General features: G+C 38.9%; 1 protein-coding gene across 4 annotated transcripts in view; it reads right to left on the minus strand.

Annotated features, from left to right (window-relative positions):
• Positions 1-18,196, minus strand: part of HGF (hepatocyte growth factor) — a 59,112-nt gene extending 40,916 nt beyond the window's left edge. The window contains exons 1-3 of one of the 4 annotated variants that reach the window (XM_061366382.1): positions 17,894-18,195; positions 6,705-6,870; positions 251-363 (exon numbers count right to left, since the gene is read on the minus strand). In XM_061366382.1, coding sequence (XP_061222366.1) covers positions 251-363; positions 6,705-6,870; positions 17,894-17,969 — 355 coding nt within the window. In that variant the 5' untranslated portion in view covers positions 17,970-18,195. Of the gene's footprint in view, positions 1-250; positions 364-6,704; positions 6,871-17,893 lie in introns of all 4 variants that reach the window. The other 3 variants (XM_061366381.1, XM_061366380.1, XM_061366383.1) reach the window with 3 other exon arrangements.
• Positions 18,197-26,747: the final 8,551 nt, after the last annotated feature.

The following is a 26,747-nucleotide window of genomic DNA, read 5'->3' on the forward strand; positions in this document are numbered from 1 at the left end:
AAATTCAGACTAGTATACACGATGGTAGGCAAATATGTATGCTAGGAAACTGAGCAAAAGCAAGTATGTGAAGAAACTTGCATGATGAAAAAATGAGGATATTTGTAAATAACGCTGTAGGATGTAGCTTTCAGAATGCACAAAACCATCCCATGCCCAGGATGCTCCTACAGTCAAAAAGTCACTGACTGACCTCAGCTTTTTCCCCCTCCATAGCTGGAAAAACAAAATCAGTAAATAAGTCAGTTACCCTTCTTTTCATACAGATCAAACGCATGGTCTTGTTTCTTTCTCACACCATTTGTCAAGCTGTTGAAGGATAACCAATGGCACCGTTTTGTAACTCTGTCATAAGCAAAGGCCCTGCAAAGGAAATCTGGATAAGAAAAAAATCTCTGTGTGGTTTATAATAACGACACATGGCTTGCCAAGGAGCATGCAATGACATCAGATTTATTTTAACTGGGAAAGTCAGAGAAACAGTCCAAATTACTATTTAAACCTACAACTGTGCTGACAAGAACAAAGAAACAAATTAAATTGATGTGGCCATTACATTAAATACCAGCTTGGTTGTTCCTACTAATCTAAGAGTTCCCTTGTCACTGAAGATCTTTATTTTAAAGGTGAGATAAATGTGACTGAGACAGCATTTGTGGCCCCAGTTGCACTGATTTCTGGGGAGGGAGAAGGGGGAAACACTCTAGAACATCTTTACTGTGCTTATATGTTTGAAGTTGTTAAGGATCTCACAATGATAGCTTCAGGAAAATTCAAGCACATGGAGTTGTTTCTTGCCTAGAACATTAGAGCTCTTTAAAACCAAGATTGTTTTTATTTTTATAAATAATCTAAATTGATAGGGTACCTACAACTTGTATTTGCGTTGGTTTTGCTTTCTTTTTTCCTCTTATTTTTTAGTTGCTTTCAAGGATAGAGTACAATGTGTACCAAATTGAGTGGATTTGGGGGGCAAGAAAGACAAACAGAAGTCAGAAAAGTCAAGAAACTCTTCCAGCTTTTTAAATGAAACATGAAGACCTACTTCCCCTAATATAATTTTGGAAGGAAATTAACTAAATGTAGGTAAAATATTTTAAAGGATTTTAAAAACACTGTTAACTGCCCCGGTGGGGGCAACTTATTCTCCAATATATTCCAAAAAAAAAAAAAAAAGAAAAGAAAAGAAGAAAAATAACAGAAAAAAGCTGAAAATCCTTCCCCCCCCTTAGTTTCTCTTAAGAACCAAATAACAAATCATTGACATTATGCTATTGCTCTAGCCCACCAAATGTCTACATTTCTGTCACTCATTTCAAACCTCCAGAGATATTGTATTCTGACTAGAGAAGGCATTTTAATACTACTTGATAATATCCAAAAGACACACATTTCCTGCATTTCATCAGTACTTCAGCTGTGCTGTATTCCTGAGCATTGCATCCCTCAACTCAAAGCTTTTTGATCTTCATTTAGTTCATCATCGAGATTTTCTTTGTGAAATCTTGATGGCTTTAGTTTAAAACATTACAAGATCCCATCCAACCTCCCCACTCTTCTCTCTTTCGAGCATCCTCTTCATTATGATTTCCATCACCAAACAGATTTTTCATCCAACTGCTCTCTCTACCCTGTTGACTCCAAATGTTTCCAACCTGCTAACCTTCATCCTTCTGCCTTTGTTCAGCCTTCTGTTCTCTCCTGGCTGGTTCTCAAATATGAGCATATCCAAGTGCCTCTAACTCCATCCCCACAAAAATAACCTTGACCTTTCCTGCCTTTCTAATTACATTCTCCTTTCCCCTCCTCCCTCCTAAAGTGGGAATGCAGAATGCACTGTTTACAAACATTTTGTTCAGTTGTTGCCTTTCAGTTGCCTTTTGGTTTCTTTCCAGTTTGCCTTCAGCCACTCCTTCACATAAAGCTTCTAACAATCTTTTGCTGGAACCAAATCTGGATGGTTTTTACATGTCCAAAGTCAATATATTTAATCAAATACTTGGACTTTCCTCTACTCATATTGCTGATCACAACAATTTCAACAATTTTTGTTGTAATTTGTACTGAGATAGTTGGTAGATTTTCTGATCAGATACTGAAATCTCATTGTCTATCTTGGAATCCCCTTCAGTGAAAATACAAAACACTCCAGAAGGTAAGCAGATAACAAGGAATAACACAGGCACAGCACTGTAGGTAAGGAAGTGACATGTTGCCTACATAGACAATACAGTAATAACTGTAATATCTTTTTCTCACCCATGAGAAATGTAATGGGAAAAGCTGCAAAGATGACTGAAGGAAAACAGTGGGAGTAATGGACTGCAAATAGTGATGAATCCTTTAAGGAATAAGAGTATCTTAGCAGTAGGTTAGTAAAACTGATAGCAAGCAGAATAAGATGCACAGAGAATTAGGAAGTAAAAAAGACAAGGTAAGTGAAGCTAATGATACTAACGATACTAACGGAAAAAAAAAAGAAAGGTCGATTCTGAGAAGTGTCATGTATTAGCTTCAACAAAGAGGTGCCAGAGTTAAAACCAGCAACAATTAAGAGAACTAGCTACACAGGATTCAGGGAAGGCTGAGGTTCTGAATGACTTCTTTGCCTCGGTCTTCCTGGCAAAGGCTCTGACCACACCACCTAAGTCTTGGAAGGCAGACGCAGGGGCTGTGAGAATGAAGACCTTGCGCCCACTGTAGGAGAGGATCTGGCTCGAGACCATCTCAAAAACCTGAACATGCACAAGTCCATGGGTCCTGATGAAATCCATCTGTGGCTCCTGAAGGAGCTGGCAAATGAAGTTGCTAAACTGCTGGCCATCATATTTGAAAAGTCATGGCAGTCAGGTGAAGGTCCCGATGACTGGAAAAAGGGAAATATAACCCCCATTTTCAAGAAGGGGAAAATGGATGACCCGGGGAATTAAAGAATAGTCAGTCTCACCTCTGTGCCTGGCAAAACCTTGGAGCAGATTCTCCTGGAAGACGTGCTAAGGCACATGAAAAACAACAAGGTGCTTGGTGACAGCCAGCATGGCTTCACTAACGGGAAATCCTGCCTGACCAATTTGGTGGCCTTCTATGATGGGGCTAAAGAACTGATGGACAGTGGTAGAGTAGTTGATGTCATCTACCTGGACCTGTGCAAAGCATTCGACACTGTCCCATACGACATCCTTGTCTCTAAATTGGAGAGACATCAATTTGATAGGTGGACCACTCAGTGGATAAAGAACTGGCTGGATGGCCGCATGCAAAGAGTTGTGGTCAATGGCTCAGTGTTCAGCTGGAGAACAGTAACGAGTGGTGTCCCTCAGGGATCGGTGTTGGGACAGGTCTTGTTCAACATCTTTGTCCTTGACATAGACAGTGGGATTGAGTGCACCCTCAGCAAGTTTGCCGATGACACCAAGCTGCGTAGTTTGGTTGATACACTGGAGGGAAGGAATACCATCCAGAGGAGCCTTGACATGCTTCTGAGGTGGGCTGATACCAACCTCATGAAGTTTAACCATGACAAGTGCAAGCTCCTACACCTAGGTCGGAGCTATCCCAGACACAGCTACAGGTTAGGCAAAGAAGAGATTCAGAGCAGCCCTGTGGAGAAGGACTTGGGGGTGCTGATCAATGTGAAAATGAACATGAGCCAGCTTCAGTGTGCGCTTGCAGCCCAGAAAGCCAACCGTATCCTGGGCTGCATCAAAAGGAGCATGACCAGCAGGCTGAAGGAGGTGATCCTGCCCCTCTACTCTGCTCTTCTGAGACCTCACTTGGAGTATTGTGTGCAGTTCTGGTGTCCTCAACATAAAAAGCACATGGAACTCTTGGAACAAGTCCAGAGGAGGGCCACAAGAATGATCAGGGGACTGGAGCACCTCCCGTAGGAAGACAGGCTGATAAAGTTGGGGCTGTTCAGCCTGAAGAAGAGAAGGATGCATGGAGACCTCATAGCAGCGTTCCAGTATCTGAAGGGGCCTATAGGGATGCTGGGGAGGGACTCTTCATTAGGGACTATAGTGACAGGACAAGGGGTAATGGGTTCAAACTTAACCAGGAGATGTTTAGATTGGATATAAGGAGGAAATTCTTTCCTGTTAGGGTGGTGAGGCATTGGAATAGGTTGCCCAGGGAGGTTGTGAATGCTCCATCCCTGGCAGCGTTCAAGGCCAGGTTGGACGAAGCCTTAGGTGAGACGATTTAGTGTGAGGTGTCCCTGGCCATGGCAGGGGGGTTGGAACTAGATGATGTTAAGATCCTTTCCAACCCTAACTATTCTATGATTCTATTATCTAATATAATATTCACAATTTACTTGTCAGCAATACAGAAACTTACCATACATATATCAAAAGTTGTCTTAATATTCTTTCTTTACCCCCAGAAAATAAGGAGAGTCTGACACTTTAAGTCTGCAGTGCCTGGAATCTGCCACTTTACCTCTTCCTGGCAGATAAGAAACCCAACCCTCTTCCTGCTTGTGTACTTCACACAGCACAGACCCAGGTGTTGCTGTTCCCAGTACTATTGTCACAATTATGTTACAAAATATTTCTATTTTATTTGATCTTAATACTTCAAAAAATTGAGCTTACATCCAGAAAATAAAACATCTGCTGTGACCCAAGTAATGTGGAACTACTGTATGGATATGGAGTATCAGAGTATTCTTATTTTAGAATGCTTCCACAGCAACTAGTGAACTAATTGGTTTTAATTTAAGTTGGCAACAAATTTCACCTTGTAGTAACCATGTGCAGATATGAAGTTAAAGACTGGGGATCCTAGGAATAAAAGGGAAACATTAGTAAGCACTGGTTCCTTTAAAAGGGAACACATGTCAAATATGTGTTTACAGTAGTATCAAAGAACTATGCACGCTACGACAGGACTCATCTGGGGCCAAATGGGAAACCACAAGAATGTTCCCAAACACAGAAAATCCATCTTATTTTGGTGCATAGTGGTAGCACAGGCAAAACCTAATCACCTACACCTCTGCTGCTAGGCTTCCTTCCTAAAAATCTGTCAGGGAAAACTGGAAATTCAGGGCATGAGTAGCCAGATTTATAATTCTCTTTCATCTTTAGTACAAAATAATTACATGACTGATTCCAATTCTATTATCTATGACTAGAACTCTTCCAAGCTGCGTTCTCAAAGTCTCTCATAGCTCCTCTAAGCTGCTTTATTGACTGGTTACAGCAGGGATAATATGCTCCTTAATGAATCCATCAGAGAGAAATTCTTCACAAATTGCAATGTTTTAAAAATTCAAAGAGATTCTAGATTATTATTCATGCAAAATAGAATAAAAAAAATACTAACTTACTTTTTATTTTCAGAACACAAGCATACCATCCAGAGCAGCTACAACTAGCTTGAGACAGTATTTCTAAGGAGATGTTGGAATACAGAATTGCTGTTTGCTTGCCACTGTTCAGGAATCTTACTGTGGAACCTAATTTTATAATACTCCTCTCTTCTGACCATCAAGGATCTCTTGCTGTATTGAAGACAACCTGATCCACTTGGCAATGATATCAATGGAAGCTCTGCCAATAGGAAAAGGAGTGTCTCGTACCATGTGAAAAATATTAGTGCCTGGAAAATATTTTCTAACAGAAAATAAGTAAAGTCTGCGCACTGTTTACATATATAAGTAGTCAAAATACAAATCAATACAAACTAGATCTTGCAACACGGGAATTAAAGACTTAAAGAAAGATTAAATTACAATCGAGGCCTGTTTCCGCAACAGAAGAGCTTTCTTGTCACATTTAGTCTGGCTTACATTTGTAGTGATTGCAAAAACTTTTTTATGTGTCAAGATGAGGCTGACATTTAGCTCAGTACTCACCACTACAGAAGTCATCAATTCTCTTCAAGATTCTCCTGCATTCATGTCCTTTCATATACTGCTAATGGTCTAGACTAAGAGAGGCCAGGGGGATACTTTATGTCTAATACATGGGAAAAGTAATAGTGATTTGTTCCAGAAAATAGTAGAGAATATGTACAAGGCAGACAAGCAATCAGCTACATGATGTGTTTCTAAGAGACAGCAGATGCTGAAGAATAGCTATGATATGCTTGTGATGATTGTGCAGCCCAGAAGGTTTGATTCCATTGTATCAGATTCATAGCACTTGCCAGTGAACTTCAGCAGTGAATGTATCTGTGCTCCATGTGTGAGGTTCCCATTGATTTCAGCAGGAGTAATGTGCAAAGAATGAAGACAAAATATGGTCTGAAGTGGTGCTGAAATACTGCAGCTGTGATGTGTGACAATAACCAATTTATAAAAGACATAAAAATCTCAGAAATGTTCACTGAACACTATAGTGCAGCACAAGTCATACACATCTTAACATGAGTACATTTTTTCTAGCTATGTTTTGGAAAGGATTACATATTGGACAAGCTAAGAAGATAGATCAACTCAGATAAATCTTTACAATAGATTGACTCTTTGGACAGGGATAACAAAATCATGGAAATCAAAAAGCATGGTCTTCCAATTGTCCTCAGTACAAGCTATCACCAATGGCAATCACAGACACCTTGGGTCAAAGGGTGTTATACAGGTTCCATTATTAAAAAACAAACAAACAAACAAACAAATTACAAAAACAAAGCAAAAACCAAGCAAAAACCCAAACCACAATAGCAAACAATTAAAATAACGGAGATACATAACTCACTTGCAAGTGAATGAAAGACCTTTGTTCCTGCTGCATCTCTTGGCACATTGCTCAGTGGTGTTTAACAGCTTGGTTTTTACTTCCAGTGTTTTGTTTACTTTAATGAGCATCAACTCTCCTGTTTTTTTGAAGTCATGAAGAGGATTTCTCCTTTTCCCTCTACACTCTAAGAAAGAAGCAAAGAAGAAAAAAAAATGAAAAAAATAAACACTGTAAAGAACAGTTCTGAGATTAAAATGCCACTATATATGAATAAAATTTATTAGCAATTATAGGAACATCAGTGTCTAAATCAGAAAGAAATTCACAAAAATTAGCAGATACTGAAGAATTGGTTATTTTGCATGGTCATCACCATCCTTAAAAATAGGAATGGCAGGAACTACAGAAAACCTAGTTTCAAATAAAAACTTGCATAGTACTGGTGAAGGGTAACAGGAAAGTTTTTCACTCTTTGTAAATTTTTTTCAGACTGTCCAAAATATGTGTGATAATCTGAGATTTTATAAAAATTTCCATTAAAAACTCAGGTGAAAAAGGTGTACAAATGTCTTTCTTGTGTGGACACAGTGGACTTACAATCAGAAGGAAAGGATATTAATGTTACAGAAAGTCTACATCTGAATAAATTTAAAAATTTAAGAACAGCGAAACTGTTCTTAAAACAGTAAAGTAAACTTTTTATCACAAACTGTGAAAACATCTTCGTCACTGACATGGACAGTGGGATTGAGTGAGCCCTCAGCAAGTTTGCTGATGACACCAAGATGTGTGGTTCGGTTAATATGCTGGAGGGAAGGAATGCCGTCCAGAGGGACCTTGACACGCTTGAGAGGTGGGATGATTCCAACCTCATGAAGTTTAACCATGACCAGGGCTGGTTAACCGACAATAACCTGGGTCGGAGCAATCCCAGACACAGCTACAGGCTGGGCAAAGAAGAGATTCAGAGCAGCCCTGTGGAGAAGGACTTGGGGGTGCTGGTTGATGAGAAAAAGAACATGAGCCAGCTTCAGTGTGTGCTTGCAGCCCAGAAAGCCAACCGTATCCTGGGCTGCATCAAAAGGAGCATGACCAGCAGGTTGAAGGAGGTGATCCTGCCCCTCTACTCTGCTCTCGTGAGACCTCACTTGGAGTATTGTGTGCAGTTCTGGTGTCCTCAACATAAAAAGCACATGGAACTGTTGGAACAAATCCAGAGGACGGCCACAAGAATGATCGGGGACTGGAGCACCTCCTGTAGGAAGACAGGCTGATAAAGTTGGGACTGTTCAGCCTGGAGAAGAGAAGGATGCATGGAGACCTCATTGCAGCCTTCCAGTATCTGAAGAGGGCCTATAGGGATGCTGCGGAGGGACTCTTCATTAGGGACTGTAGTGACAGGACAAGGGGTAACGGGTTCAAACTTAACCAGGGGAAGTTTAGATTGGATATAAGGAGGAAATTCTTTCCTGTTAGGGTGGTGAGGCATTGGAATAGGTTGCCCAGGGAGGCTGTGAATGCTCCATCCCTGGCAGTATTCAAGGCCGGGTTTGACAGACCATTGGGTAATATGGTTTAGTGTGAGGTGTCCCTGGCCATGGCAGGGGGGTTGGAACTAGATGATGTTAAGATCCTTTCCAACCCTAACTAATCTATGATTTGTGTTCTACCATTACTGCAGATTCACTCTGGAGAGTGATCCTCCCTATTCTGACACATGAGTAATATAGGGAGGACCAGTTGCCCTTTGGATCTTTCTCTCTTATTTTACTCAGTGGCCCCAGATGATCCTTTTGGATTCAGTAGCTAACTCAGGTAAGGTTAGGTGAATGAATACTTCCTTAATTCACAGAGGAAGTAATAGTATTTCCAATAACTTCTTCCATGTACCAGTTCTCACAGCTGTCCTCCATTTTTCTGTACAGAATCTGCAGTAATGGTAGAACACGAATGTTCAGGATCAATTTATTAAATTTTGCCAGAGTTTTTCAAATATATGAAACCTCAGCCTAACGCTCCGTTATCCTGAACAGATAATTCCTCATGCAAGTGCACTTAAGTCAGTAAATTTTTACTTCGTACACTCTGTGCAGAAGCTCAGAATGACTGTAAATCACAATGGCTGAGGCTTTGAAGGAGTTTCTAATAGCTCCACATATTGTAAAGCCAAAGAGGGCTCAAGGGTGTTACTTTCGCAGAACTTCCATCCTGATCATTAAGTAAGTTCACATTTTCACTGGATTCAACTAAATCACACCTCTCAGTGGCAAGTTATCCCTAAGACACCTAAAAATACACCAAAGACATTTAAATTAGATTTCACCTAAAAGATTACATCTGTTCTTTAAGACAACCACAGGAAAGCAAGTCTTCTGTAAAGCTTTTGTGGTATATTTCTCTATCTATTATCTTACAAGACATATTTGTTAGTTCTGTGTTGTCTCAGCCAGGACTTTAATGTCAAATGGAGGTTAAAATCTGTACAGAAATATCAAAGTATTTTCTTTCATTTCCTGATAATAACATTTTCCATGTACTGATAAGTGTCATTATCTTAATTCCTGATAACAGCTTCTTAAACTCATCAGCTAGCATGCAAGAATATGGTTGTAAAAACCCAAATAGTTCAATTCTGCCTGAAAAACATGGTTTACAGTTCTGCTTTTTTGAAAGGAAAGAATCCTAGTAGTTGTCCAAAGAGGATTATGGGTTTGATATTGCATTTAACAATTTATAACAGCCTGATTTACTTTAGCTTTCAAACAACAGCATTCTATGACTTGTCTATAATCCAAAAGGCAAAGGGCCAAATGCATCTGTGGTGTGACTGTTAGAATCATGAGAATAATGCAAAGCATTACTTTTACAACAACAAAAAAAATAATTGAGCCTTTCTACATCAAATTGTAATATAAAATCTTACATCTAATATTACCCTAGAAATATTCTGTGTTACAGGTTACCATGCAATACGCTATAGCTACAGTTCTTTATTTGTGATTGCCATTAATTTCAGTTTCCTAAACTTTGATTTGTTTATATTGTGGGCTACGTCCTCTGATGGCTTTTGTAGTTATCATATTGCTAAGGAAGTCTGACATTCCACTTAAATTTGAAAATAAGAGCAGCTGGTTCAAACACAAGAGAATGAAGTCAAATATGAATCAACGTTTTTTCTTCAACCACTAACTAAATACATTTCTTCAGTTAACTTAAAAAAATTCCTCAAAAAAAAATGAGGATGCTGTCTCTTTCTATTTCTGAACATGATAGCAACCTTCCTTGAACAGAAGAAAGAAGTCAGCCAGTGCCCAAGAAAGTGAAACCTAAAACATTTGCTATAGCAGGATGCAGCATTGGACAAATACTCTATAATTTCATTTAGGATGACCCCAGTCTTCCAGCTGGAACACTTCCATTTTAACAAAATGCTTTAATATATACTGGAGGAAAAAAGTCATACTTCACAGTGAAAGACTGTGAGGAGACCTACAGGTCTCAACTTTCGGTTCCCTAACTACCTTTTTTGTATGAAGTTCCTGTATAATCTTCTCAGATATGAAGCATTGAGACTGTTCAAACTATAGACCACCTGGAAGAAAAGATTTCCAGCAGTACCTTTTCTTGGAGTAGTTTCAGTCCATGCCAAGTCAAGAATCAGAGATAAAGTTATCATTCTGCACCATTTTAGTGAGAAAACCTGCTAGGAGTTTGCAGAACCTACTTAACTGCAATTTTTATTATATTTATACAAAATAGAACCATGATTCTTAATGAAATCTTGATGGTTTCGTATGGAGTTTTATTTCTTTATTCTGTTTCCTTACACTTGCAGAACTTCAGCATTTTACTAACTAGTTATTTGTTTTGTTGTGCTGAACTTTCACTGTGTGGGGTTATGATTCTTTTTTCCTATTGTCATAATTATTGGTGTAAGTAAGCTGGGTAGAGGTCTTCATACTGTGGGTGGACAAAAGACCTTTTATAATTTTCAGTTTTAACATAACAGCACCATTGCTCATTATGTTTGTCAGTTGTCAGAGATAAACTAAATCTTTGGGAACAAAAATAAATTAAGAAAAGGAAGGTGTTGCTGCCCATGCTGCAGGGGTTTGGAACTGGATGATCTTTAACATCCCTTGAAACCCAAACCATTCTGTGATTCTATGAAGATACCCAAATTACTTGGGCTGGAAAATGTTGATAGAGAACTTCAGAAATCAGCTGCGGTCCTTCCAAATACAGAATGACATACAAAATAAAGTTGGCACTGGGGAGCAAAAGTAAAAAGAGGAAAACTCTCCACATACTGTGTAGGAAGCTCAGAGAATTCTAGGAGTCAAAATATTTTTCAGTGAAGAAAAATGATCATGTAAAGTGACACAATTATTTCAGAACTATAAAAGAGACATAGTCCATTTCTTTAGTGTCAACTGGCATTTTAGATAACTGTTGGATATTTCACATCATTTTTGTAATGAAATGAAGTCACTTGAACATGAGCAGTTAAGAGATGGACTAGTTAGAGATTGAATTATTTGTGTTACAATTGATAACCAGGTCAGAATGTCAAAATGAGATTAACTATTAACTGAATTTTGCAAACAATTGTCACTGCAAGCCAAAGTAAACTGGCTTTCCTCAATGAGCTAAAAAAAAAAAACCCAAAACCCGAAGCCTGAATTGTATGTGACTTAAAACCTGGGGGTGGGGGAAGAAAAATGAGAAATCTACCATCAAAAGAAAAAAAAAAAAAGGAAAAAAAAAAATCCCCAACCTTAAACACATGTGAAATAAATGTAGGAAAGCACAGTTCAACACAACAAACATTTTATCAGGGAGCACCAAGCTTGACAAAAATTGCATGGTAACACCTATGCAAATGCATTCATAAGTATGCATCTGAATGGAAAAAAAAAAAAAGAAACAAGCAAATGTTAGATCTCAGAAAAATGTACAAAGCAGAAAATCTGCAAAGCCATGGATTATCACAGTGTTAGACAATACTTCTCAGCAGAGATATCAAAGCTGAAGACTTATCTCAATATAAATAGTGGAAACTTAATATGAAAGTAAACAATAAAGTATGCTTAATTATATGCATAAAATTGCATTGGCAAAGCTTACATAAGAAGAAAAATCAATGAGTAGCGTTTGAAATAAAGTAATAGTTCTTGGCATACATGAAAAGCAACATGCAAATGCACAGAGGTGTTTAACTTGTCTATAAAACATGGTTCGAGGGATAAATTCAGTCATGTATTTCCAAGACAATGCTTTTCAAAGGATATAAAACCTCAAGGGTAAGTTGCATATTGGTGCAGGCCCCAGTATGACAGCATAGATATACTGGCTTCATTAAGAAAAAAAACCAACAAAGTGACAAAACTTGACCTGATGGTGAAAGTAGATGCTACTACATGGTTTCTGACACCACGTGCTTAAATTAAGAATATGGTCACAATAATAAAAGATGATAAAGGTGAATGCTGATACTAAAATAATTAACAGAGTTGTTAATGTATTATGATCTATAAGAATTGTTAGGAAGCACTTTTCGAACAAATACATTCAAGACAATTTTGTGTCTTAAAAAAGTCTTAAGAGAGTCATTTTGATAAAAAGAACTGATGTTCAGCACTTTTAATTTACTTTCATTTACTTTGAATTCTCCTTATGCTTGTTTCAGTATCAGAAATGTCCAGATTCCTGGCTAGATTGCAAAAAAGTGATCACCTTTTCCAAAATACTTCTCATTTGGAAAAAAAAAAAAAAAAAAAGAAAAGGAAGAGAGAAAGAAAGACCAATATAATGAGAAACTGAAACAATCCTGAAATACGCCCAAGAAAAGATCTTTGTGGATTGAATAGGCTTAGATGCCAGATTAGATTTAATGCTGTTATTTATGTAAGACAATAATTTGGCATGAAAGAAGTTTACCAACTATACCCATAAAAACTGCAGTCGGATGTATAGATGGAAAGTCACCAAAATAAAACCAGCTGTCCAAGAAGACATTTCTAGCTTGTCACAATGAAACAGCTTCTCACAAAGGTATATGGAGGATGATGTGATTACTTTAAGTACTGAAATGTATTTTCTTGGCAAAAAAGCCATCACGGAAAAAAACTACAATTTTGAGAAAGTAGTTTGAAATAGAGGCATACAATATAGAGATAATTTTTTCCTTATTTTTACATTGGCTTTCAGTCTAGTTATTGAGCAGATTCAGGAAATGCAAAAAAAAAAAATATTTCTTTTTTTTTTTGGCTTTGTATTTTATATTACCACTCACACACACACCCAGGAACACATACCCTTTATTAGCATCTGCAGAGATTGCCATGTTACTTGGACCCAGCTTCACGTTTGTGCTGTCCTGCCTTCATAACCTTCTCCTGTAGCCAGCGTGAGAGCTCAAGAAACTAAGGATAATGCTAACAACTGATAGTATAGTCTAAAATTGGATGGCAAACACAAAAGGACAGCTTTTTTTCATCCAAGAAAAGGTTATCTGCTCAGCAGGATGCTGGGACCCATTGTCAGAAACAAATGTTCTACAGTTTGTACTCTGACTTGTTGTATCTAACCTCTGGATTAATTACTGAGAGGGCTTTTCTTTGTAAGATTTGTCTTCTTACGCTTTTGGCACAAGAATTAAATCCACACCATTTTGCATTGCGTTGCACAACCTTTACAAGCCTTTGGTGTCTCCGCGGAGGCACCCAGCACATTGTGTGCTTCTTCAGTGATGGAGTCCCAGCCGCCACTGAGGACACTAGGGCATGGAGCAGGGGTAAAGAGAACAACATGAGCAGGCAGGGCAAGGATTTGGGCAAAACAAAGTTACAGACTACTGAGGGCAGCAAAACAGCCCCTGTGAGGAGTGATGAGAGCCTTGCCACATGGTGTATACACAAAAGCAGTGCTGCTGGCCAAGGCCAGGAGTCATAGGAAGAGCTGGAGCTGAGGGGAAATGGAGGGAGCAGCCAGTTCCCAGCTGGGCCAACAGCATCGAGGACTGCCAGCCATGGCTGGGCTCATCAGACAGCACAAGGCACACAAGGGTGGAGGCCCAAAAGTCATTGAAAACTCCTGCAGCTAGATGTTGCCAACACATCTGACTAATCTAATCTGGAGCATGTTCCCAGCTCTCTGCAGCATTGCTTTACATGTAGGTTCTAACCATGTTCAGGAACAGATCCACTATCCCTGAAGGGCACTGCCAAGAAAACCTACAGAAAAGCAAATGGGGTGATGGTGAGGAAGTCCATACTCTTTCATGTTTCGTTGTAGTTGCCATACTTCCCCACGGCAAAGTACAAACATTGCTCACATCATGCTAATTCTCCTACTATTCATGCTTCCCAAGCAAGTGTGGAGATAATCCTTTCTCACCTCTATGACCAATCCTTTGTTTCCTCCATGCTTCATTCTAGCCTCTGACCACCAATCCCACCTCAGCACTGACTGGAGAAAGTGAAATTCCAACGCTCATCAAGTAATTGCAAAATGCTTAGGGCAACATTCTCCTCTCCGCATCAAGCTTTTATCCATCAAAAGGCCAAGTCATCCTGCTTTCAAATCTCCTTGGAAAAGTTTTAAATGCTTAAGTGACAAACTAATGCTCAGTATAAAGATCCAAAGGGGAGATATTACACTCTCCAAGGGAGACTGCAAGTTTCCCTTCCAACACTGGCCTCGGTTGAAGTATTACAATAATGACAGATGAGCTCGTCCAATAAGAGGCTTTCCTTTCTTTGACTTTAGCGCTCAATTTTCCAGAGTTTTATGCAACATTTTAATCCCGTGTATTTAAACTCTGTGTTCTCCTGCTATGTTGCTTATGAAAATGGCATTAATAGAAACAGAAAATCTGTTAAGCAGGGTAAGTGCTGCCTTACATCTGAGAGCAAAACAAGCAGCCCCTGGCACCAAGCACTAAAAGGATTCCATTAAACAGAAGGAATACAGTCTTCCAACTGGCAGAGTATCATTTTGCTTTGTTGAGAGTGTATAGTATAATGATTATCTACAGCTGGGTTGGGGAAGTATAAATCACGTTAAATTTTTAAAATAGCTATGCAGACCACAGGAATATACAACGTTCTTACATTGATCATGGATATGGGATTTTATTATTTTATTTGTTTTTAAGCAATAGTTATTTATGGGAACTAAGTGCAACTCCCACATCTTCATCAACAACTGCTTCAGATCATCCAAACTGCAGAAAGTGCTGAGAAACTTGAATAGAAACACTTGTCTGACAGTCTCTTCACAGAAAAAGATATCTTTAGTTTAAATAAATTTTGCAATATACCAATCTACTTTTTTCTTTGATTAAAAAGTTATTTTCAATTTTAGATTAACTTTATTAAAGAATACTGTCCAAAAATATTGAATAGGAATATCTGCACAAGGAAGAAAACTCCGTAATAAACTTGTTAGCTGCAGATTAATTTCTTTCTGTAAGTGACAGGGACTTACGGGATATTTATAATGACTAGGCAAGTAGTCTACAGGAACCTTGCACATTTATCTTTCACCAATCACCATCTTATCTTTTAGGTATTAAAAAGAAACTCAGAAACTGATAGTGTGGACAGCTTGCTGACATTAAAACTTCTCCTGTTTTCTTCACCCTCCTTTTTCTTTACCCTTTTATATAACCCAAATATTAGTCAACAGCCACAGTAACACAGGACATTGTCTTCGCACCGGATTTAAGACATGTGATTCCAAACCTAAAAGATCCATTCACAGAAGAAATAACACTCAACATTATGCACAATTAGAATCAGATTTACAGAATAGTAATAGAAGAAGTATGGGCATGCATTAGCAAAAGACTTTTTTTTTTTTTTCCTATTTTTAAATTCTGTTTTCATCACTTTGCTTCTTTTTCTTATAGAGAAATAATAAAAATGTAGGCAAATATTAATCTTTCTTAAAGACTTCCCGGTAAAAAGAATTCAATATCCCATACAAAGATACCATGTATGTTTAGAAAGCCATCAATATGTTTCAGAAAGGAATGGCACAACTTCCTCTTGACTACATTGTAAAAACCAGGACACTTTTGGTGAAAATCATGTATTTTTGCAAAGCAAGGTAAGCACAATGGCCGTGTGTAGTAAGACTAATCTTTCTTGCCCATAATGCAAACGATAGAATTGATTAATATTAAGGTGGGTGGGGGAGGAAAGTTAAGAAAGGAAGGGTTGCCAAGAAAGTGTCACTGTGAAAGCTGGCCAGAAAACAAATCCTACTCCGTGAAAATATGAAGTTTTGGAAATCTAATTTTCCTCCACACCAAGATGAACCATCCAATCCTATACTGGAGACCCCATTGGTTAGGGCACAAACCTATTTGTCAGCCTACTGATACTGGAAGCACTGAGGTTTAATCTATCCTGTTGGAATATTAGATTAAATATTGAGCTTGTTTACATCTCTCATTCAAGAAACCCATCCTGACTATCAAGACAGTAAGCATGACATAGTTTCGTATGAAACTGGCTACAGAGCAGTACCTGTATCTTTGGTCCATGGATTTAAGTGTGGGGGGATGGGGTTTAAGTCCACTTCTGTGGTTGTTTTTTTTTCCCAAACTAAGACATTCGTTGAAGAGTTTCTGTCACAAGTGAGTGTTTCTCAACAGTAGCTACCACAGGATATTGTGAATATCTCTCTTTCATTTGATTTGGGAGAACCAAGCCAAAGATAGCTTCTGTTTAAAAGGCTCTATTTTTGTGCAAAGTTTTGATGGGTCATCATTTTCCAGTTAAAAAATGCGAACTTTTCCTCAGAAAATCCCTAACCAGCTCTAGTCATCACTTTCCAGGGAGGTCGCATGTCAATAAAATGAAAATTGAAAGGTACACGGAAAAGGAGTTCAGAAAAGCATAGCAGCATCATGTCTGTGTCACCTGCTAAGAATGCCCACAAAAACAAAATTGTCACTGAGCAGACTGAGCACAGAAGATCTGGCAAGATGTTCAGCATCCTACAGAACTCTTACTGCACAAGAAAAATGGCAGGTTCTACTGCATGTGATGCTTCCATTTTTTTTTTTCTACTTGCCCTCTAAGATCATGAAATACTCCACTTTGAAATCCTATTTCAAAGTATAGATATTTTTAAGTAGGAAATGTAGTTATGTCTTGGAAGCCACCAACACCACTTGCCATACACGTTGCACGAAGTCCTCAGACCTTGCCCCAGGACCCAAACACTGTGTGTCCCTGCCCTCGCTCTGCCCACTCCTGGCAGATCCTTTCCCTGAATTGTGGCCGTCTTTCGTCTTGTCTGTGCAAAGGTCTGACCCTAACAATGTTGCCAGAAGGAAGGAAGGAAAGGTTTGTAGAAACCTTGCAAACTTTTTTTTTTTTTTATCCCTTTAAACATCTCCCCAGGGGGGCAATAGAAATGCAGAGTGAGCTCTTCGGATATCCAGTCCAAGGGGGACACTTGAGGAAAGAAATTGAGCTAGAGAGCTTCCAGCACTTGATTACTTATTGTTTGTTCCTTCCCCTCCACCTCCCCACCCCCACCCCGCCCCCCTCCTCCTGGATCTCATTGGGAACATCTAATGAAATTACAAGTATTTCAGTCTGGAAATAGCATGTTCATGCTGCTGCACTTAAGCAAGGACATTCCCTTTCATCAGTGTGCTATCCCGTGGTTTGGGTATTCCCTGTGAACTTCTGTTACTTAACATCTATTCTACCACTTGAAAATTAAAGGTACTCGTTCATGTCTTGAATAGGGCACCTATGGACAGCGACGGGATTCCCTTCTCCCGCTCTCGGCGTCCCCAGGGCTCCGAGCTCTGGCTCGCCCTGGGCGAAGGTGGCGGGAAGCAGCTACCTCTCCTCAACCCCCCGGACCTGCCGTGCCCTCCGCGTACACCTCGCCGCAAGACCGCGGGTTCGCCCCGACCCGCCGCACTGTCCCCGCTCCGCACTGCATCCCTCCGAGGGCGCGGGAGGCGACAGGCGGGCATCGATGCACCCAATGCCCAGCCTGGGCGCCGGGTGGTTGCTCCTGCCCTCAGGTAGGAGCTGCGGGCCCTGGTACATCCCCGCCTGTCCCACCTGCGCCGCCCCGAGCACCCACCCACGCCCCGGCGCAGCGAGGGACAGGGAGAAAGATGCCGCGGTGAGGTGGAAGGAGGTAGCTAGGGAAAGGATAGATAAACTAACCTGCCACGGGGATGGTGATGGGAAGCAGCAGCAGCTGATGGAGCAGCAAGGCGGGCAGGAGTTGAGTGGCCCACATGGTGCTGGCGGCCCCCCCCCCCGCCCAGGCGGCTGGCGGGGAGGAGAAGAGATGGCTCCTCGGAAGGACCCTGCGCACAGCCGGTCACTAGAGGAGGCAGAGTGAGCCGAGCTGCTTTTTATTGCGATGATCTAAGTTTGTTGTGTGATTAACTGGAAAGATCTGGGTCCCAACTCCCTCTTACGGTAAGAAACTGTTTAACAACATCCCCTCTCTGCCTCCTCTCCTCCTCCCCTCCACAGGAGCTGCCTCGCCTCCCTCCCCGCAGCCAGCCCAAGGACAGGGCTCCCACAGTCTCATCCCTCCCTCTTACCCTTCATCCATCCCTCCCTCCTTTCCACCGCCTCCTCCCCTCCATCCCCTCGGGGCTCAGAGAGAGCAGCCTGTCCAGACAGGGGCCCCCAGCTCTTGCCCCAGGACTGGTGTCTGCTGCCCCCAAGCTCCTCCTGGCCCCACAACCCCCTTTGCCCTCTCACTTGCAGCTGAAACAAAACTCTCCCTCCCTCCTTGCAGACGTTTCCCTTCACAACATACCTCTTTCTCCACCTGCCTCTAGGCCCCATCTCCAGCTTCATCCTCATCCACAGTTAGCAGGAGTCCCCAGGGCAAACCCAGGGACAAAGCAAGGCCAATTTCACCACTTAGGAAACATCTTTCTTCTGACCTGCTCATGGCTGCCCATTACCACCAGCCTGGCCTTTCCATCACCCTCTTTGGCCACCTGACAAATGCCACTTCCCCAAAATTGTGGCAACTCTGGTGAATCTAAAGGTCAAGTATCAGCTGGCTGTCATTGCTCCATGGAGACAATCCCAACGCGAGGCCTGACCTTCCATCTGTCACAGGCAAAGTGGTTGAAATTCTTCTGTTGCACTTCATTTTGACCTCATGGAAGCAATGGCTTTGGGTTTTGTTTAAAGTCATGAGATCGGCCTTCATGACACTCAAGTGTTCAAAAATAAACACTTCAGGGAAAGTTCTGCCTTAATTTAAACTGTTCCTTTCTCCCATGCACTCACCTACCATCTATAGCATGCATGTGCATCAACACAGGAAGCCTTTCTCCTCCATTTTCCACAAATAAAGCAGAGTTCTGTATGTGGCCTCATGCCACGTGAGTCAGAAAATGTCCTCCTTCTTCTTTGCCCAGAATTACAATCCATAGTGATAAACACCTTTGAGAGAAATAGCTTTCCTTAAAAATGGGTTGTTTCCCAAGCCCCAAATATTCATTGTCAGGTTCTATTCATTTTTTTCCTGTATTCCCCAAATTTGTTTTTTTTTTTTTTTCACCAGATTCATGCCCAGTGGCAAAACATAGAATTTCCATTTGGGAATTACTGCGTTGTGAAGTAAAAGAAAGGGGACAGAAAGGAGTTGAGAGAAAGTCTGTGAAGAAAATATTTTGAACATTTGGTGTTACAGGAAAAACACATTTATGTGAGACAAAAAATACTTTCTGCTGCAGAGCGAAGATAATTTCTAGGGGTGTATTTTGCTGTCCTTGTTTTTCTCACAAGAATGCAGGTTAATTTACAGGAGTTCCTTAGAGATGCACAACCTGAAAACAGAAAATGTATTCCACTGGCCAGTGACCCTGTGTGAAATCCTTGTCCACTGCAACTGATAGAACATATCTAAAGCTTTGTTTTTATCCCTGTGCTCAAAGATAGACATGAATGTAAACAATAAGCAGCAAAAATAATCATAGCACCATGCTGAGCTCAGAATAGTCACATTCTGTTAACCAGATGTATTTGACTTGTTGTCCATGCATGTGATGAGTGACTCTTTTTTGGTTAAAAGCACAAAATCATGCACCATTAAAGTCAACTAGATCTTTTTGTTTGACACTGACTTCCCTAAGAGGGTATTTGGCCTGTAGTCAGGTTTATCCTGAATTTTAGGAGGTTTCTGCAGTGTCTCTTGAGGAGTAGGATGCTCCTTAATGGAGTACATATTTTGCTATATGGATACCTATTATTAATACATAGTCTTGTGTATTATTCATGATGCATCTGCAGTTCTGCTTGAGAGCTCAAGTCATGGTCATACGCTTCTTTGACTATGTTACACTGGGCAGGTATAACTCCATAGCCCTGGTTCTCCATTTGCCCAACTAGAGGACATCTCTGCTTTCTTCATAAGCCCTATGTATCTCCCCTCAGTGGAAAACCAGGGCACATGAAGTGGAAGGCCAGGGACAGAAGGGAGATTAGGAAGGCAAAAATTCTATAAATGCCATATTCTGATGATCTGTTTGTAGGCAGTCAAGACAAAGCTTTGTGTCTGGATCTGGGAAATTAAAATGTTCTTTGGTCCCACATCATATACTGCGAAATGTAGTGTGATCTTTCTTCTGTGCTTTCTTGCCCCATGTGTTTTACAATTGAAGCATAATATTTTAGTTCAGTTCAATCAAATTTTACCTTGAAACCAATTTCAATATGAAGGAAGGTTGCAAAAATTGCATATCGTGCTGAAGTTTGCAATAAGAATTCCACGTTAAATTTCAGTCTGCACATAGAGAAACTGAAGATCTAAATTTGATAATAAAAAGTTGTGGGGTTTATGCAAGAATATTCTGTTATGTTTTCTGACCTACAAATCTCCTTCTCTTTTTCTGTTTTTAGGGCTTAGCTAAGTGTGGGGATTTTTGGCTCCTTTTTCTTCTTTTCTATTTTTTTTGGCAGCATTGCAGACTTGCTTCGATAACCTGACTTTCAAATCAGTGCAGCTCTGTATTAGGAAAGTAGCATAGCATTTCTGTATAAGTTATCTAAAAAGAGAAGTGTTACTGCACACTTTACCTAAGTTGTATTTGCTCTGGACTGCCCACATGAGTAAAAAAGTTTGAAAATACTTTATTTTGGTTGGAAAAGTAAGCAGACATGACCAAATACATAGAAACTGCTGTTTTTATATTCCTTTTTCTGACCATAACCACAGTTGGATCTGTTTTTCAGATGTAACTTGCTATTCAGAAATGCTAGATATTCACAGTTTTGGCAGGAATCTTCATGCAGAGTAATACCAAGTCACAATTAGCTTTAAGGAAAGCTTATCTAAATGACCCAGCATCCGTCATATTAATTACCTCTTGTGTTCCACATAAAACTTTTTAACTCTTGATTTATCTGGTATAGGTACCACTCTGTTAAGGTCCTGTTGGATAATAAACCAAATACAACAAACCGAGCTTGAGACTAAGAAGGGAAGAGGCTGAGGAATGGACTGCAAGATTGGACACTGCTGGGAAAGCCAGAGTTTAAGCAGAGCTTCAGCACACAGCAGGTGTCAATACTTGCTGAGGCACCTCAGCCAGGGCCCTAGCTGGGCATATGGCACCTTCCAACCTAATCCCCCATTCTTCATGCAGAAAGAAAAAGGCAAATAGAGTGGAAAGGCTGAAAGGAAGATGTGGAAGAAAAGGATAACAAGATCTGAGCAAAGTGATTAATATCTAGCTGAAAACAGAAGCTCAGAAACTCCCAAGTTTGCCATTTTAGACTCAGCCAGAAGGATTTTACGTCATGCTAAACGCTGCAGACCTGAACTGCTACTCCCAGAGAACAAATTCACCACACCAGTTAAGTTGTTTAGAGCACCTTACAGTGAAGCAGAAGAGTGTGGCACCTCAGACAAGGCCTCTTTTCAGTTAGTCACCAGGGAAACCCAAGGATGAAGACAAGAGCCACATCTCCCCCTGCAATGTAGGCACTAACCTACAGTCCTGAGGCAGTCACATCTGCAAACATGGCATTCACAGGTAAAAGTCCATATGTATTTAATAACTTAAATTGTGTACCTTTAAAAAGCTTCTTATTCTTTCAGCCCATGTCAGAATTTACAAATAAGAATTAGTCAGGGGCTGTTACCTGACTCTATAGGCACAAGGCATGGCATGGTTTGGCTTGAAACTATACGGTTGCACTTCACCCAAAACCAGACTTGTGCAAGCAGTGTCACACCTTGGCTGAGTCCTTTCATGGTACAAAATAATACAGGGTATGTGTAAATAATGCAAAATAATGTGGTATGTGTAAATAATGCAAAATAATGCAGGCTATGTGTAAAATTCAAAACAGTCTAGATTATAATTTTATACACAGGTGCATGCTCCTGCATAATGAAAAATGCAGTTTAAAAGTTGTTGAGGTTAAAAGGGGATATGAACGCTAAAGTGACTTGGCTGTGCTTGGTTCCACCCATTACAATTCACATATATTCATAATAGTCAAACATGCATAATTCACAACTCTCCCCACATCCAGACTCCCTGATGCTCAGGTCTGGGTCCTAAACCCTAGTCAGGTAATCCAGCATTCATCCATGCAGTCAGTTAATAACATAAATCCCTTATGGTTTTCCTGTGCAAGACATACGGTAACTGCTTTTTACATATATATTATATGGTAACTAAGACTAGCTAAGATGAATAACAAAACAATTTTAAAGTTGCAGTATGAAAGTCATTTAAGCCATTTATGGCATTGTGCCAAATGGCTGATGCTGATAACACAGCCCTTCAAGATCAGTTTGGAAATTACTATTTCCAATATTTTGGGGGGGAAAAATAGTAAAGGAAAAAAGTAGTAATCTATACTCTGCACATTGCTGTTAGTAGGAAATATCTGATCTTGTTTTATCTAATAAAAATTCAGATATTTCCACACATCAAGCATTTATTTACAAGGAGATAAATTTTGCAAACAATTCAAAAGATTTATTTGAATAAAAATTCCTGGTAATATCCATTTGAAGTTTTTGGGAATGTGCTGCCTTGTGGCTATAGGCTTTTAGGAACATAAAAATTCTTTACATTACTCATAATTGTTTCTTCTAAGTACTCAGAGGTTAGGTATATTGACTGAAGAATTTAAACTTTTTGTTTATATCTGTTTCCTCCTTTATTAGTCTCCATAGCACCAAGAAAGTCTAGAAAGATAAATGTCATCAACAGTACTGTCAAATAGATTTTAATATACCTTGTCTGTATTACTTAGGGCCTAATTTGCCCTGTAAAACCTTTACACTAGATTTATTTATGCAAGAATGTAAGAAAAAAATGAACCTCTCTTTGACCTTATTCTTCTAAAATCAAATTGTAATACTGGCCATTGTTAAAAAAACAGAAGCTGAGTACATTTGATATGAAGCAACAGCCCCAGAAGACCTCAATTTACATGCCATAGTTACTGAGTTATTCTCTGAGGGTAGTTGCTCTCTACACTATTTAACCATTCAGATATTCAGCCATTTATGCTTCTCCATAAGTGTCTCATTTCTAGCAAAGACATAAGTGATTTTTCAGGCTTAATATATGATACATTATCTTGTACAAAGAAAATCAAAGGTTTGGTCAAATTCACCCCGACTTCAGATTTCCCTTTTTACCAGCTGTTGCTCTTTTTTCTTGTTGTTTTTTTTTTTTCTTGTTTTGTTTTTTTTTAATTCAAAAAGCCTTCATTCCTTTTTTTTTTATTGTTGAAAAGCTTGAAATTATCAACCCAAAATATTCAACCACTGAGGAAATCTCCAAATCACATTGCTTTTAAAATTACCTGTTTTTAAATCAGTGTAACGATTTTAGGACCTGAGCTAATGTGTGTATATATGGTTTAGAGTGAGATGTGACTGCCCATGGCAGGGGGGTTGAAACTTGATGATCTGAAGGTCCTTTCCAACCCTAACTATTCTATGATTCTATTCATATGAGTCTATGATACAGTAATACTCTGAAACTCTTACATGTGCGGGTAATTACATTTTCATTTTTTAAGAAAGTGAAACCCAAGAGTGTACTGAAAGAAAACCACTGAACATACCTGGCTGAATATTTTTTTCTCTTAACTGGTTAAACCATAAAATTCAGACTAGTTTTTCCAAGCTTTTTTATGTGTTAAATCCCAAACTGAAGAAGAATTTTGGAATTTCCTAAAGCAATTTTTTATTTTAAAATAAACTTTTGAAGGATTTTAAATAAGGACATAATTTTTACTTACAAATTAGAAACACTTTTGTGTGCAAAAGAATTCCAAACAAATAGACAAACAAAAAGGAAAACTTTGTCAAAAACAATGCAGAGAAGTTAATGTGAGACCATGTATTGTTTTGTTGAACTTTAATGTGTGTTTTTAAGGTGGGAAAAGTTTAAAACAAGTTCTCTGTAATATATATTTTACTTCTAGAAGAGGTAAAACTGTTGTCAGACAGCAAAGGGCCCTTATCTCACAGTATGATACTTCTGCAAATGCAACATCGAGATATGCTGAGAAGACCCTACCAAAAGGTAGGTGCTGAAAGACACACTACAAAAATAACATGCAGAGATTTTAAAAAAAAAGAACTATTGCTGTTATTCATATCGTTATTCATATCTCTCAGACTGGTAGACATTTAAAAATGCATTTTCAATATGTTTGGAGTAACAAATAATCAAATTAAGCTGGTCTTTGACTATATTACGGAGCAGTTTCAGCAATTCAACAATCTGGAGACAAAAGCATTAGCCCTTTGAATTCCAGAGAATGAAGACTTCCAGAACCTGCTTGTCAAGAGTAAATTCTCTAGGATTTCATATCAAAGAGGAGAATTTCTACCTAGGGTGCTGTTAAAGATTTTAGAAAGAAACCTAACCGGGAATTCATCAGTTTCCTAGCAATCTCTCAGACATGAGGATGTATTAATAGCAGCTCAGAGACAACACAAACAACAAAAAAGAGCTCACAATTCATGGCCATAAGGCACTGATCTTTCCTGGTTTAAGGTTTGTAACCCCAGAGAAAGAACTCTTGCCAAGACATCAGAAAAGATGTTATCAGAGGAGGAATCTCAGCTTGACTTCTTTTCAAGAACAAGCTTTGGGTACTTTATTTGAATCAAAGTCTCCTTGTTTGGGATACAAGCTTTGTAATGCAGCTACTGGAAAATAGTCAAGTAGGAAAAAGGGACATGTGGCTGCAGAATCAAGACAGGAAAACTCTCAAAGGAAGACTAGGGCAAACTGTTAAATATCTCTGCTTTTTTCAGTTTTTTATATACTAAAGAGAAAGCTTTTTCAGTAGTTTTGGCCCTTAAAGCTCTTACCACAGGTATTGTAATGCTGGTTCTGAAATAATAATGATAACCATGATTGCTCTACATTTGCTATGCCAAGAAAACATATGCACTTTTTCCTCTATGCTATTTTTAGCATTTCATACCTCAACACTATGGTGCCTATTTTCACAAAATACCCAATCCCCACTTTTCATAGAGATTATTTGTTGAAAAGCCTTTTTCTTATAGGTGAAATCTGAGCATGGATGATTAGATTTCCCTGCACATTAAACAGTGACAGAATATATTTCTACCTTAGCTCATTCTTCTGCTGAGGATTTTGCTACCAACTTCTGCAGCCAAAATAAGATTGAAGGAGTATTTAGATGTCTATGGGCTGAAATTATACAATACTAAAGCTGTCTGCTTGCTCACATGCATCAGCTTTGCTCAACCTTCCCAAAGTTTTGATTCCAGTCTTCAAGTCTAAAATTAATCTTATAGGGCAAATAAGAAGTTCTTGAATTTGGAACACTACTGCTAAGCAAGCTGGTATGATGGTTTATTTCAATATTTTTATCAGATTTAATACAATCAGATTGATATGAATAGACATAAAACAACAAATGCATTTATAATAGTGACATAGAAAAAACTTTATGGAAAAGTATTTTTTTTTTTCTCCTGAATAACAATTATGGTCTATCTTAAATGGAAACACTTTATATCTGAATTTGTATTATTTCTGCATAGTTTTTTTAAGTCTTTCTTGAAATAGCATTGTACAGATTAACACACATTGTATATTTAACTTCCCAGATAAGTAACACTGTTTTTTAATTTAAGAATCTACAGATTGGGTTGAAGGACAAGTCCACATAGACAAGAAATTTTATCTGACAGTAATCAATGAAGGTTATCTAGGGAAAAATAGAAAAACAGAACAAGTTTGCAGTGATACTTCCTTAGAATGTTTTTTAGCCTTCAAAAATCTGATGGTTGTCCAGTTTCTGGAGCTATGAAATTATCTTAAGGGTGAGCTCTGCCTTTTCCTTTCTTTATGCAGGTTCTGATGTAAACAGCTAAATAAAAATCTGAGATAAGCCAGCTAGACAAAGAATTTTCAAATATACAATTTTGTGAGTTGCTTTTTAATTCTAGTCCAAAATGATTCACATATAAAACCACTGAAAAATACTAGCTTTTGCATATACTATCGAACAATAAGTGTTCAGTGTTGTAATTTTACTGGTTTTTCCCTAAGAAAAAAAAAAAAAACAACAAAACAAGCAAACCAAAAATCAAGAACCCCTGTCCTTCACTTTATTTTTATGTAAACACTTGAATAAATAATTTTTCTCAATAAACACATCAATTCTGAAAATATGTAGATTTACATGCCACATACCTGAATAGCTAGTTTTTACCATTCTAAAATATTCCTTCATTTATTCCCAGTACAGAAAACAATGTGGTTTCAATTCATATAGTGAACAGCAATGGCAAGAAACTGTCTTTATTTTTGCTTGAGATTATTTTATGCGCATATCCTTTTGTTATGGAAGCACTTCAAATAAACCACTGAGAATGTGCATTGAGCACCCACAGGAAATAGAGGGCTGTGTCACTCAGCTTGAGATGAACAACATTTCAGCTACTTTTCTTATAGTTATCCAAGGGGGGGAAATAATAAAAATCTGGTATTTGTTTCCCAAGATTAAAATAGAAAGCACTCTA

The sequence above is a fragment of the Neopsephotus bourkii genome, unplaced genomic scaffold (assembly GCF_033783945.1).
Source record: "Neopsephotus bourkii isolate Nb327-2 ecotype Australia unplaced genomic scaffold, CSIRO-AGI_Nbou_v1 NB_1328, whole genome shotgun sequence".
NCBI lineage: Eukaryota > Metazoa > Chordata > Aves > Psittaciformes > Psittacidae > Neopsephotus > Neopsephotus bourkii.